General features: G+C 35.4%; 2 protein-coding genes across 3 annotated transcripts; one reads left to right on the forward strand and one right to left on the reverse strand.

Annotated features, from left to right (window-relative positions):
* Nucleotides 1–6: 6 nt before the first annotated feature.
* On the forward strand, nt 7–5,475 carry LOC106867550 (zinc finger protein 665). Of its 2 annotated transcripts, XR_001409159.2 has the most exons (3): nt 7–1,811; nt 2,487–2,569; nt 3,291–3,728. XR_001409159.2 is itself a non-coding variant. In XM_014912456.2 (2 exons), exon 2 carries the CDS (start codon nt 3,736–3,738, stop codon nt 5,149–5,151), a length of 1,416 nt encoding a protein of 471 aa, XP_014767942.1. In that variant the 5' UTR covers nt 1,873–2,569; nt 3,291–3,735; the 3' UTR covers nt 5,152–5,475. The 2 variants fall into 2 exon arrangements, 1 of the variants encoding a protein (XP_014767942.1); XM_014912456.2 differs by lacking the exon at nt 7–1,811 and having other exon boundaries at nt 1,873–2,569; nt 3,291–5,475.
* Nucleotides 5,476–8,889: 3,414 nt separating this feature from the next.
* LOC106867549 (zinc finger protein 239) lies at nt 8,890–13,746 on the reverse strand. Its single transcript, XM_014912454.2, has 2 exons — nt 13,452–13,746; nt 8,890–11,668 (listed from the first exon to the last, which is right to left on the reverse strand). The coding sequence occupies exon 2, from the start codon at nt 11,250–11,252 to the stop codon at nt 10,461–10,463; it is 792 nt and encodes a 263-aa protein (XP_014767940.1). The 5' UTR covers nt 11,253–11,668; nt 13,452–13,746; the 3' UTR covers nt 8,890–10,460.
* Between the last annotated feature and the right edge of the window lie 705 nt (nt 13,747–14,451).

Raw genomic sequence — 14,451 nt, forward strand, 5'->3', positions numbered from 1 at the left:
CGTCGGTTGTGATTGTTTTGAAATCAGATTTGTTTACATCTGTTTCTCGGTTATTGTCTCATTCTCATTCATTCGTAACTTTATTTTTACCCCCATGGCTCCGAAGAAAATTCATAGTGAAACTGCTAAGCGCCATGCTATAACGCTGGAAGATAAACTGGTTATGATAAAACGCCATGAAAAAGGTGAAAAAGTGGTAGCAATTGCCCGATCTTTTGGGATGAGTCGGACAACTGTATCGACGATTATACATTATAAGGACAAGATTTTAGCACATATCAAATCTGAAGCCCCAGGGATGAAGAACACTGTCATTAATAAGAAAAGAGGCAAAATCTTTGAAGAAATGGAAAGTCTTCTTTCTCTTTGGATTGTTTGGTTGAATCGTCAGCGTGCTCCTATTAGTCAAAAAATAATTCAAGAGAAAGCGTTGTCTTTGTTTGAGGAACTGAAGAAAAAATATCCACATGAGAAAGATGTAGAGTTCAAGGCAAGTCAAGGATGGTTCATGAGATTTAAGGAGCGAAGAAGTTATCACTACATTAAGGACCGAGGTGAAAGTGCATCAGCTGTCGAACAAGCAGCAGCGGAATTTCCTAATGCATTAAAGAAAATCATCGAAGAAAACGGGTTTCTTCCCGAACAGATTTTTAACGTAGACGAAACTGGATTGTATTGGAAGAAATTGCCAGACCGTTCATTCATTTCCAAGGAGGAGAATACTATTCCAGGCTACAAGGCCTCAAAAGAACGTGTGACCATTATGTTGGGAGGTAATTGTACAGGAGATTTTAAGTTAAAGCCATTACTTGTGTATCATGCACACAACCCCCGTGCCCTGAAGAACATACCCAAGGCATCCCTCCCTGTCATATGGATGGCTAATTCAAAAGCATTAGTTACTGTTGTTGTTTTTGAAGATTGGTTCTTCAATCATTTTATCCCAGCAGCAGAGAAGTACTGTAAGGAAAAAAGGATTCCTTTTAAGATTTTACTAATCTTAGATAATGCCCCTGGCCACCCACAAAATATCGTAGATTTTGACCCCAACGTTACCGTCGTATACCTCCCTCCGAACACCACGTCTCTTCTGCAGCCAATGGATCAGGGAATAATTGCTATCTTCAAGCGTTACTATATGAAGCGTACGCTGCAGCAAGCAATAGCTGCAACTGATCTTCATGAGTCCATCACACTTCGTGACTTTTGGAAGAGATACGATATCTACAAGGCTGTACAGAACATAGCAGCGGCATGGAATGATGTACAGAGCACGGCTATGAATGGTGTATGGAAGAAGCTTTGCCCGCAATTCGTGAATAATTTTAAGGGGTTTGATAATGTTGCCATCAATAAAACGTTGGTGACTACGAGCAAAGAACTGGAAATGGATTTGGAGGAGGAGGATTTCACAGATTTATTTGAAAAAGACCAGCAGCCCCTGACGGACGAGGATCTGATAGAGCTTCACGAGCAGCAAAATAAAGAAGAAAAGGAAGTTGAACCCGAGCCACGTCACTTTACCATTAAGAAAATGCAGCAAGCATTTGCATATATCGAAAAAGGTCTTTCTATGTTCGAGGATATGGATCCAAATGTTCAGCGCTTTTCCAAGATTATGGGGACTTGTCACGAAGCTCTTGCTCCTTATAATGTAATCCTTGAGGAAAAGAAGAAGAAGGCTGTTCAAGGAACTCTCAACCAGTTTCCTAAGCGCGTCGAACAAGAACAGCCAGAGTCAGCTGTTGATGCTGACGATCCACAGCCATCGACATCTGCGATGTGAATCACCAAATTGTATGTACCTATTGGTAAGTTTAAAATAATTTAGGGTTTTTTTACTATTGCAAAATAATGATAATTACTTAATTTGTTTTTTAAGCTTAATAAAGGCTTTTATTTTACCATGTCTTATAGCAAACCACATTCATAAATAAAGCGTCCGCGATGTACGGTAAACACCGCCAAATGGTATTCGTTAATTTAGATTGCTTTTTTTTACTGTACTGCATTAAAAGATTAAAATTATTTGTTTGTAAGCTTAAAATAGGTTTTTATTAACCATGTTTTATTGAAAATGCATTCATAAATAAAGTACAGAATTGGGAATCGTTATTATCGGTTTAGCCTAGAGACAAGTTAATTCGACTTACGTCGTTTCACCTGGAACCAATTAACTACGTAGGGTGAGGTAGGCCTGTATTTATAATGCAGAGATTGTATTATGTGAGTTCACCTCCTATGAGGTTAACTGGAAATGTCAACTCGTTTACAATTTGCATTTGATAATTTTTCAAATATTGTCATATAATGCATTTATATTGCATAAAATTATTTTTTCTTCTTCATATTTGCTACATAGCATTGGTTAAATCATGTTGTCAGAATGACTACGAAACTGTGGTTAATAATAAATATCTAAATGTGTCCGTAAATTCTTTTATATTTTAAGAAATGTCTTTCCTTGTTTTGTTCCCTACATCCAGCAATCCGCCACAACTATTTCTGAAGATCTTCTACTCGTGTTGTTAATATACTGTCTCAACGAAATATAAAAGCAAAAAAAAAAGTACGTATTTATAGTGTTCAAATATATATACAATGTTTTCAAGGCAGAGTTTCTGTAGCAAAGAATTGGAGAGTTTTGCCTTCATTTTCCTTTCTTTTTAGTATACCTGTATTTCATACAACTGGAATTACGATTCTGAAAGAATCCTTTTTCCCCAAAATTTCAACTTTTAAATATTTTTTCGCACTCTATTCCGTGCCCTTTTCTTCATGGCAGTTTGACCATATTTACACACTGAATAGAATTCCTACCTATTCCTTTCCGAGCATGGCCATTTCCATGATAGCAGCAAAGTCTTGTAGTCTTTCATATTTTTTAATACTGTAGTCTGCTGAATTCACTTTGAATGTTCCGTATTGTATCTTTTGTTTCCATGACTAGAATTACTTTTCTAATTCAATGACAGATTCAGCAATAATTCAGTGTCTGTCCACTATACACCTCCACATAGCTTGTGCAGTTCTCACATGGCATCATTTATCTACACCTAAGTTCCTGAGTAACCACGAGATCAGAGAGGACTGTATATAGCTATGTAACTTTTATCATCTTTACTGTTCAATTATTCAGGTAAAGATGATAAAAGTTACATAGCTATATACAGTCCTCTCTGATCTCGTGGTTACTCAGGAACTTCTTGAATTGAAATAAAATTTTTGCTGTAGAATCTCTACTGTTTAAGTATCCTCTATATCTTATGCTATTTCTCTTATTATTTCAGGATACTAACTGACACTAACAACAGAAAATGATATTTACATCAGAAGCATCATCAATATTTGTTTTAAAAGCCCAAGAAAGATGTTATACAGAACAAATAGAACCATGTTTATGTAAATCTGGTGAATTATGGTGAAATGTTTCTTCTGACTGATGTTCACATTTATATAAGTCACTGTCTGTAATGAGTACAAAATAATTTTGCATTCTAAATAGGCTTAGATAAATTGATAAAGGACTTTACAACAGCTTTATATATTGGTGAAGAACACAGTTGGTGGAAATATAGCAGAAAGAATATTCATTACATATAATCTGTAAAAAGTGAAATGAAAAAGTATACATATGTTGTGAGAAGAGAAGCTAAATGAGCTTAAAGATGTTTTTTTTCTCCTAAAGAGTTGATGGAAACAATAAGGAATCTCAGGATATTGTAGTATCGTAATATGTCATTCTCTGAAAAAGATAAACTAACTACTAGTAAACGTATCCATACGAGAAAGAAAGCATATCCCTGTGATATCTGTGGTAAAGTATTCTCTACAAGAGGTGAACTAACAACTCACAAACGTATTCATACAGGAGAAAAACCATATCAGTGTGATATCTGTGGTAAAGCATTTCCTCAAAATCATCACTTAATTACTCACAAACGTATTCATACAGGAGAGAAACCATATCACTGTGATACCTGTGGTAAATCATTCCCTCAAAATGGTCACTTAACTAAACACAAACGCATTCATGTAGGGGAGAAGCCATTTCATTGTGAAATTTGCGGTAAATCATACTCTCGAAATGATGAGTTAACTATTCACAAACGTGTTCATACAGGAGAGAAACCATATCAATGTGATATCTGTGGTCAATCATTCACTCGTAAAGATAGTTTAACTACGCACAAACGTGTTCATACAGGGGAGAAACCATATCAATGTGATATCTGTGGTAAATCATTCTCTAAAAATACTAACTTAACTGATCACAAGCGTATTCATACAGGAGAGAAACCATATCATTGTGATATCTGTGGCAGATCATTCACTCAAAATAATCAGTTAACTAAACACAAACGTATCCATACAGGAGAAAAGCCATATCGTTGTGATATCTGCGATGAATCATTCTCTCGAAATGATGAGTTAACTACACACAAACGTTTTCATACAGGGGAGAAACCATATCACTGCACTATCTGTGGTAAATTATTCTCTGGTGCAATTAATTTAACTCTGCACAAACGCATTCATACAGGAGAGAAACCATATCAGTGTGATATCTGTGGTAAATCTTTTCCTCAACATGGGCACTTATCTAAACACAAACGCATCCATACTGGAGAAAAACCCTACCATTGTGATACTTGTGGTAAGTCATTCCTTCAAAGTGACCACTTATCTAAACACAAGCATATTCATACAGGAGAAAAACCATATCACTGTGAAATTTGTGGTAAACCATTCTCTCGAAATGACGAGTTAACTATTCATAAACGTGTCCATACAGGAGAGAAACCGTATCACTGTATAATCTGTGGTAAATCTTTCTCTAGAAGTAATCTCTTGAGTGGACACAAACGCATTCATACTGGAGAAAAACCGTATCATTGTGATATCTGTGGTAAATCATTCACTCAAAGTACTGCTGTAACTGTACACAAACGTATTCATTCTAAAGAAAAACCATATCATTGTGATATCTGTGGTAAGTCGTTCTCTCGAAATAGTCAGTTAACTAAGCACAAAAGTATTCATACAGGAGCAAAACTCTATCACTGTAATATCTGTGATAAATCATTCTCTCAGCATGATGGTTTAACTAACCACATATGTATACTTACAAGAGATGAACCACATGAATGATATTTGTGATTATCATTCTCACTAAAACTCTTTCATCTTTATGTATATTAAGTACATTCTTGTTTTATGTATTTATTGTATGTTTCCATTATGTTGCTGATTTTATTTATGGTTCCTTCATGACTTTATGGAGAAACTTGATGTTTATTTGCATAATTGGTGAAGAAATCTTTGAATTATCAGCGCTGGAATGTGTTGAACCACATTTTCTAAAACATTTTGTCATTTCAAATGTAAATCTCAAATTCCAGAGTTCTGACTGCTACAGTCTCTTTATATTTTTATATTAATTTAAAGTCTAAATAAAACTGGTTTACTATGAAATCCTTTTTTTTTTATTGCTTAATAACCAAATCTTGTTTGCACATTTTCTAAACTGATTTTCACCGACTATTTACTTTTAACTTATATAATTTATTGACACTATTTGATACAAGATATGATCTGATGTTATGAGGAAGTGAGTGAGATATCTATCTATCTATCAATCTCTCTCTCTCTCTCTCTCTCTCTCTCTATATATATATATATATATATATATATATATATATAAAGCAAAGGATGTCTGTATGTGTAGTACATATGCACTTCTAGATTTCAACCGATTTTCACCAAACATTACTTATGTGCCAAGGATGGTCATGCACTATTGCATTTTGCCAAGAGCTCCTATGTATAAGCGAGGCACCAGGGAAAAAGGTTTCTCTAAAAATTGCAGTTTTCAACTAATTCTTTCCCTTTTCTCTCTCTGCTTATTTCTATCTTCCTTTCTCTCATTCTCCGTTTCTCTTGCTTACCTATATTCTCTCTCACCCTCTGTAATAGTCCCTCTCTTTAAGTCTATGTTTGTTTCATTCACTCTCTCTCTCCCTTTCTCTCTCTGAAAATTGACTTCAATGTATTTCAGTTTTGTTTTGCTTAAATATCTTTGTCTTTACGTTATTTGCACATTCTACCTACAACATTACTTATCTTAAATTTTTTGCATTCTGTCTATTTAAATATACTATTTACATTTCTCCCTCTATCGAAAACCATTGTGGTACAGCCGATAAGCCTTCATTACTAACCAATGAGAATTCAACCATGCCACTGAGTGTTCATGCATTAGAAAAAGATATCCTAAAGTGAATCAAGTTTTTTCATTCAAGCTATTTTCTTCTAGAGCTCTATACACTGAAATGGGGTTTGTAATTTCTGTCTACAAATTGACTTCCATGGCTGATATGTGTATGTTTAATAATGTATTTGCCATCTTTGCGAGGTTCAACATCCAAGGTCGTTTTTCACTACTTTGTCCCATGTCTTGGGTTTCCCTCTTCCACAGGTTCCATTGTCATTTAGTGACCAGCACTTCTTTATGCAGCCATTGAGAGTTCTCATCATATCATCCTTAAGCAAGTTGTCAGACCTACTGGCATCATGCTAGGATGGCTGGATAGGTATCAAAAGATTTATTAGCAAATGCTTATCTACGAATATGAGACAGTATGTGTGTGTGTGTAAATGATTAACAGTATGGTGGGTAGACACACTTAATGGTTAACTCTATTTTTTTTATTTTTCTTAATTACTTCCTGTTTGTATCTATAGCTTCACAACTAAACCTGTTCCTACCAATTTCTTCTCAATGTATTTAAGCTATGACCACTAACAACATGCTCAAGTGAATCTTCATGAGCAAAACCTCACTCATGTAATGAGGTACATTATTACATCACCTGATGAAAGGCTTCTGAACCACGGGATGCGCTGAAATTGATTATATAGTTTCCCATTCACATAGCTATCCTCCATGGATGAGGATAGCTGTGTGAAAAAGTGCCACAGCCTCGCGGTTGAGGGTACCTGTGGAAGAGATAGACCCAGGAAGACCTGGGATGAGGTGGTGAAGCACGACCTTCGAACATTAGGCCTCACCAAGGCAATGACTAGTGACCGAGACCTTTGGAAATATGCTCTGCATGAGATGACCTGGCAAGACAAGTGAGACCATAACCCGTGGCTTTTACCAGGGGTGTAGCAGCCCACTTATGCATACCTTTCCTTCTTTAGACACAAAACCCTGCTTCCAAAGACCTGTTGAGGCAAGTGAAATCAAATCAAATTCAACGACTGGCATCTATGCCAATCTTCCTTCAGTAGACACTAAACTCAGCTTGCGAAGACCTGTTGGGGCAATTGAACCAAATTCGATGATTGGCACCTGTGCCAGTGGAGCGCTAACAGCACCATCCGAGCGGGATCACTGCCAGAGCAGCTGTCTGGCTTCCGTGCCAGTGGAACGTAAAAAGCAAGCGTGATCGTTACCAGTGTCGCCTTACTGACACTTGGTGCTGGTGGCACGTGAACAAAACATTCGAGTAAGGTCGTTGCCAGTGCCGCTGGACTGACGCCTGTGCAGGTGGCACGTAAAAAACAACGTTTGAGCGTGCCTGTTGCCAGTACTGCCTTGACTGGCCCTCGTGCCAGTGGCACATAAAAGCAGAGGGTCAAAATTGGTAACACAAACAGGAAGAGCTGCTAAGCCTGAATGAGGTTGTGATAGTGAATGTGTAAATCAAGTGAGGACAGGAGACAAACAAGAACACGTGTGTGTGTGTGCATGTATGACAGGAAAACAATGATTATGTTATGAACCTCATTAGCTTTCAACTGTTTCTGCTATAAGCTGCAGTGGACTCAGAGTTGACTGTCGGAATAACACCCTACAACTTTGGCAAAGCTTCGAATATGAAGTGCAATCTATTTGGGAAAAAGAATTACATTTGTATATATATCTCTCCTGTGTTAAAAAACAAAATTGTTTCATTCAAATATATATGCAATAAACAATTTAATGCATTCTCAAATTTCCAAAGCTTTCTTATTACTTTTGATATATTTGTATGTACATAAGATTTTGTTGTTAAAATTAATGTGCAATAAACTGTTTATATTTCTACAATACATAAAATATTTAAACATTTTTCTATACATTTTCTAATAATATTTAATCACAAAAATACTAGGTTAAGGAAAAAGTTTGTGCACCATGTTAAAATAATAATTTTTTTATGCAAGAATTTATTCAAAAACAACAACTGTTCTTCAAAACAAAAACCATCATTTTCCACTTCTACTAATGATCTGCAAGTTTTTGGATTTGGTCAAAGTACCAATCCTTCAGCTCTGAAGCGAACAATTCTTGACAGGCTTCTTCAACCCCATAGAATGACTCAAATCGGTGACCTTTCATAAAGTGCTGCAATGTCTTTTTGTTTTTTTTTTATGACCATGTCTCCAAATGCAGGTAATCACAAAGTACAAAACATTTTCTCTTTAGTTTTCTAATATCCTTCCCGCAACAGAAAGGTTGACTGACAAAGTTATTGTGAATGAAATTGCTTCGAAATGGTCCTTTGCAAGCTATAGTAAGGTTTCACAAAGTAAATCTTACAGAATTAAGGCTCCACATGGAAAAATGTACAGCTTTTGGTGGAGAAAACACAAATACAAATTTTGATGAATGTTTGTGCAAAAGTGTTTGCTTCAATTTTGAATCAACATGATTCAAAATTGAAGCAAACAATATCTAACATAAAACTGTGTTGATAAATTATATAAAAGGTGAAAATCAGATGAGAAAATGTGCAACTTTCAACATACACTGATCAAGGTAGTGAATTTTGTACATAATATAAAGTTGAATCACAAGACTTGGTTAGAGATTCCAAATGAAAAATAGTAAAAGAATAATTTCAGAGTAAACCAATTTTATTTAGATTTCAAATTCTTATGAATATTCAGAAAGAATGATGCAGTTGGAACTCTGGAATTTCAGACTTCCACTTGAAATAACAAAATATTTGAGAAAATGTGGTCCAACACATTGACAATGGACAGAAAAAAGAGTGTTGGTGATAATTCAAATATTATTCCACACACTTTGTGTTTCGGTAAAGTTTAAGACCACAATGACATTTGCAAATTACTATAAATTCAAGAAGGGAACATGTCATACATGAAATTATAGATATTAACAAGAGAATTAGTCTCTTGATAGAATAAATACAATAAATATAAAACAAAAATACACTTGAACGTACATACTATACATGCCGGAATATATATATATATATACACCCAGAACCACGCTAATAGCCTAGGAATTAAATTTAAGATTTCATGGTTTTCTGGGAATTGATGTTGATAAAACTATTCCGAGCTGGCATCACCATTGTTATGTTTTCACTATTCTGTGTAACGTCCTTTCATTTTTATTACAGATTCTTCAGTTTTGGGGTGAACCCCGCTAATAGCTTTTGAATGAAAATATCCCATCTAGACCTTTATTTTTAAAAATGAAGGGTAATGATACATATTAAGCATACATTGAGTATATATTTAACAGAAATCCATAATATCATTATCACATTTATTGACATAATGAATTATTTAGCCACATGAATGCTACTTTGATAGGTAACCTCAAAAACCCTAATAGTCATGGAATCTCTCAATTTCTTAATAGTAGCAGGTTGTACTGCCTCTGCTACAACTTTGATGGTCACCCAAAAGACATCTTTTGATGTAAATTGGTGTCCATCAGCATAAACATCTTGTTTAATGATGGACCACAGATTTTCAATAGGGTTGAGATCCACAGATGATAGCAGCCACACCATCAACCTTTCACGCTGCAAGACCCTAGGAATGTTTGAGTGGTCCTAGCAGAGTGAGAGGGAGCATTGTCATGCATGAATATGAGATTCCTTAGAAGTGACAGCAGTATGTCATCTAGCCAAGAATCCAAGACCTTCTTCAGGAAACTGCAGTAGGTGGCTGCGGTCACTTTAAATTCTTCAGGCACCTTGACTGGGCCAACATATCTGTTCCCAAAGATACCAGACCACAACATGACTCCGACACCTTGTTGATGTAAACGCTGGTGATGCTCATCTCCAAAAGAGACCCAACCATCAGGTTCATCAAGGGTCGCCCTGGTTTCATCAGTGAACAGAACATGACTCAAGTCTCATGTCTTGTACTTTTGGGACCATTGTGAGGAGGCAGTATCAGGAGTTCTTGCACAGAAGCTATGGTTCCAAGAATGTGATTTCTAGTGGTTTTCAGAGCATGAGGAAGTCTGGAAGTGGTGAAAATGGTTTTGCTTGTTTGAGACTTTTTAGTGAGCATGATTACCACAAATATCAGTGATGTAGTTTGTCACTTTTAAAAATACATATGTAATTAGTTAAACCAAAAGATTGAGAGAATGCCAGTTTTTATAACCGATTAATGTGGGAGAATGATTTACCACAGCTGTCTCAGTGATATGGTTTTTCTTTAGTATGAACACGTTTATGGACAGTTACAGCAGTACTTTGGGAGAAGGATTTACCACAGATATCACACTGATATGGTTTTTCCCCAGTATGAATTCGTATGTGTCTCTTTAACATATTACCTTCAATAAATGCTTTACCACAGATATCACAATGAAATCGTTTTTCCCCAGTATGAATGCGTTTATGAGCAGTCAAGTCACCGTTTCGAGAGAATGATTTACCACAGAAATCACACGCATAAGGTTTCTCTCCTGTATGAATATGTTTGTGAGCAGTTAGCTCATCGTTTCGGGAGAATGATTTATCACAGATGTCACAGTGATAGGGCTTTTCTCCTGTATGAACACGTTTGTGTTTAGTTAGCTGATTACTTTGATTGAATGATCTACCACAGAAATCACATTGAAACGGTTTTTCTCCAGTATGAATGCGCTTGTGATCAGCTAAGTTAGAACGTTTAGAGAAGGATTTAGTGCACATGTCACACTGATAAGGTTTCTCTCCTGTGTGGATGCGCCAGTGTTCGGTTAAACTATCTCTACGAGTGAACGCTTGACCACAGATTTCACATCCATATGGTTTCTCTCCTGTATGGACACGTTTATGAATAATTAAATCATCAGTTCGAGAGAAGTGTCTACCACAGATATCACAGTGATATGGTTTCTCTCCCGTATGAATACGTATATGAATAGTAAGACGAGCTTTTCTAGTGAATGACTTTTCACAAATATCACACTGATACAAAGTCTTTCCTGAGTCTTTTGCCATTTCTTCGGAACAAAAAGAAAACCAAAATCAATCTTTTAACTCATTTCACCATCATTTTCCTTCTTTCTCCACAATATATGGATACTTCACTTGCTTTTCTTTTTATAATTTACATGTAACAAATATTCTTTAAAATATATTTCCATCACCTCTCACCTTTACAAATATCTGAAGATGTTGAAAAGTCTTTTATAGATATATCCATTTAGAATGCAAAATTATCTTGTTTTTTTGTTTTTTTTTCCAGACAGTGACTTGCACAAATCACAAATGTTCCTAATAATCTTCCCCATAATTCTCCTGACTATATAAATATTATATTTATTCTGTATAACATCCTTTGTCTTCATAAAATTATAAATATTGATGATGCTTCTGATCTAAAGTAATTTTTTGATACCAGTCTCATCAAGGTCCTGAAATAATAGAGAAACAGTATAAGATATAAAGAACAATTAAACTGTAGAGAATTACCAAAAATTCACATTTCTATGGTCATAAATTTTAGAATACAACTGAAGTTATCCAGATTATCACAACATTATTTCATACATATCAGAGCAGAGATATACATATAACAGAGATAAATATCATACCACAGAAAAGAAATGTCTCCTTGTCATGATAGTTAGAAGCAAGTGTCATTATCAAGCAACAACATCATTTGTTTCAAGTCCTCCATAAATACATGGTTGGTTAAGGGAAATATATAAGTGAGGGTTGGTGACAGGAAAGGGGCTGTAAAAAAATCTGCCCAATGAATAATGTCTATATAATCAGGGAAAGAAGAACATTAAAATGAAGACATATTTTAAAAGGGATCGGATAATTTACTGTTGTCCCACTGAATGCTATCTGTGAATCTTAAGGGTGAGGAAAAAACTTGGGTGCAGTAAACGGTTTGGTTCACATATAGGCAATAATAAAAGCAAAAAGCAATATGGACTCTCCATGAAATGGTCAAATAGTTTAGGTTCTGGATGGATGATCAGATAAAAAATGTGTACCAATAAGACTACTACCAACTCAAACTATGGCTAGAAATATTTCCTGACTTTGAAATAAGAAAAAACGAGATGACTGCCGGGGAATCTTTCTTGTAATAAATGTTTCAATAGCTACAAAAAAATTACAGAAGCTGAGATGCTTTAAATATCTAGGAGAATGAGATATGGGCTAATCAACTGCATAAGAGTATTTCATACCCAGTGTCTGGCACAGTAGCATCACTGCCCTCAATTTTAAGGGAAAGATGATGCAAGCATTGTATACGTTATATAGATGAGAGAGAGAGAGAGAGTTCTAGCAAAAGAGATTACATAGAGGTAATGTAGAAGTATCTGGTGAGCAAAAAAGACACCTATACTTAGCATTTGTTGAGCTAGAGAGGTACTTTGATTGGAGTTGTAATCTGGTGGTCACTAAGTTTGGGATAAATGTATGATGTTTTGTGAGAGCTGCACAAACCATGTACAGAGGTGCAGTTAGCAAAGTGAGAGTTAATAAAGAGTATAGCTATGAATTCAGTGAGAATGTGGGGTTGCAACAAGACTCAGTCTCCACAAATCCATTTTGTCCGTTATAGTGTTTCAAGCCATTACACAGTTCAAGGCCGCCTGCTCGTGTTAACTCATTTATATTGTTCACAGACTTTTTATAGCAGAATCTGTTGTACAATTAGAAATTCCATGCAAAGATGCAAAGCTTTGAATCGAGAGACTTGCAGCTGAATTTAGCAAAGATTGAAGTATTAGTAAATATAAAGAAGACAAAATAGTGCTCCAATCAGGAAAACAACCATACTCGATATATAGAAAAAAGCAATAAGTAGTAATCGTATTCGGTGTATTGCAGTGAGTGGGGGATATAAAAAAAAAAGTGAAATATTGAAAATGGCTGAGTTTCGAAATATCAATCAAATATATTAGTAATCGAAATAGCAATCAGTACGATTAGCGATCGAGAAGGAAAAGGACACGCAATTAAGGGAAGATTATTAGAAAAAAAAAAAAAAAAAAAAAAAAAAGAACTCTGAAATTTTTGGATAATTTTTTTTTTTTTTTCCTGTACCGTAATTCAAAGAATTGGGAGACTTTTCAATTAGTATTCTTGTGTTTTGCTCTTTTCATTCCCGAAGAGGTATTCCAAAAATCTGTTTTGCAAATATTTTAAATAGTTTAAGCAATGATAAATACTCACTTCTACTTTTCTTTTATGTATCGTTGACAGTCTACTATCAGCATGAGAAGAAGATCATCCGTGGAAAAGGTCACGATGGATTGCTTGACGAAAGGAGGAGACATCAAGTGACATTTATTATAAATATGGATAAACTTAGAGATTTATTGCTAACCACTGTTTCGTAGCCATTCCAACAAACATACCATTTAACCAGCGTTTTTAGGTGATAAAAGGAAAAATAATAAATGAAACTGAAATGATAATAGAACATCGTTGTTCTCTTTAATCATGGCTTTACATGAGCTAAACAACTACAGCAGCAATGTTCTAGCCCAGCATTCTAGAAATAGCGACTGAATTTCCCTCAAATTACACCATTCAGTATTGAACCAGACGACTATAATATAATTACAGTATACATTCCGCCGAAACTAGTGCGAGTTAGAAGATAATATTCGATAATATATTGGGTTGGGACAAAAGTTCGTAACAGTTTTCAATTGATGATGTCTAAACAAATGATTTCGTTTCTCACTTGACAGAAGCAGGTATCATCCATATTTTCTGAAAGGTGACATTTCAACGCGTTTTTCCTTACGATTAATTTGAGGATAGTTTACTTTTACATTAAAAGTGAAAATGATGGAAAATGCGGTACATTTCCGTTATTTGATGCTCTGTTATATCTGCATAGGTAAAAAAAAAAATTTTTTTAAAGGTATATGTAGACAGCAAGTTAACAAATATGTTGACAGGCAGGAACGACTCCTGGTGCAGGTATGGTCATGTATTGTCACAACTCCCTGTCCAAAACCAACCTTCAAGGCACAGTCGAGGAAGGGTGAAAGAGGGAGCCAGAGAAAATTCTTGTTTGACAACATTGAAGACTGGACAGGTCACAACACTGTGATCCTGCTACACACGACAGAACAGTGTTTAACAGTAATTGATTACTGCAAGTGTCTACAGTGGTACCGCAATGAGTGGCTGCAGCAGTTAAGGGAACACAATGATGCCA

This window comes from Octopus bimaculoides, chromosome 13 (genome assembly GCF_001194135.2).
Source record: "Octopus bimaculoides isolate UCB-OBI-ISO-001 chromosome 13, ASM119413v2, whole genome shotgun sequence".
NCBI classification, from domain to species: domain Eukaryota; kingdom Metazoa; phylum Mollusca; class Cephalopoda; order Octopoda; family Octopodidae; genus Octopus; species Octopus bimaculoides.

Coding starts and splice junctions, on each gene's coding strand:
- LOC106867550 (XM_014912456.2), top strand. CDS start 3,736: ATGTCATTCTCTGAAAAAGATAAACTAACTACTAGTAAACGTATCCAT.
- LOC106867549 (XM_014912454.2), bottom strand. CDS start 11,252: ATGGCAAAAGACTCAGGAAAGACTTTGTATCAGTGTGATATTTGTGAA.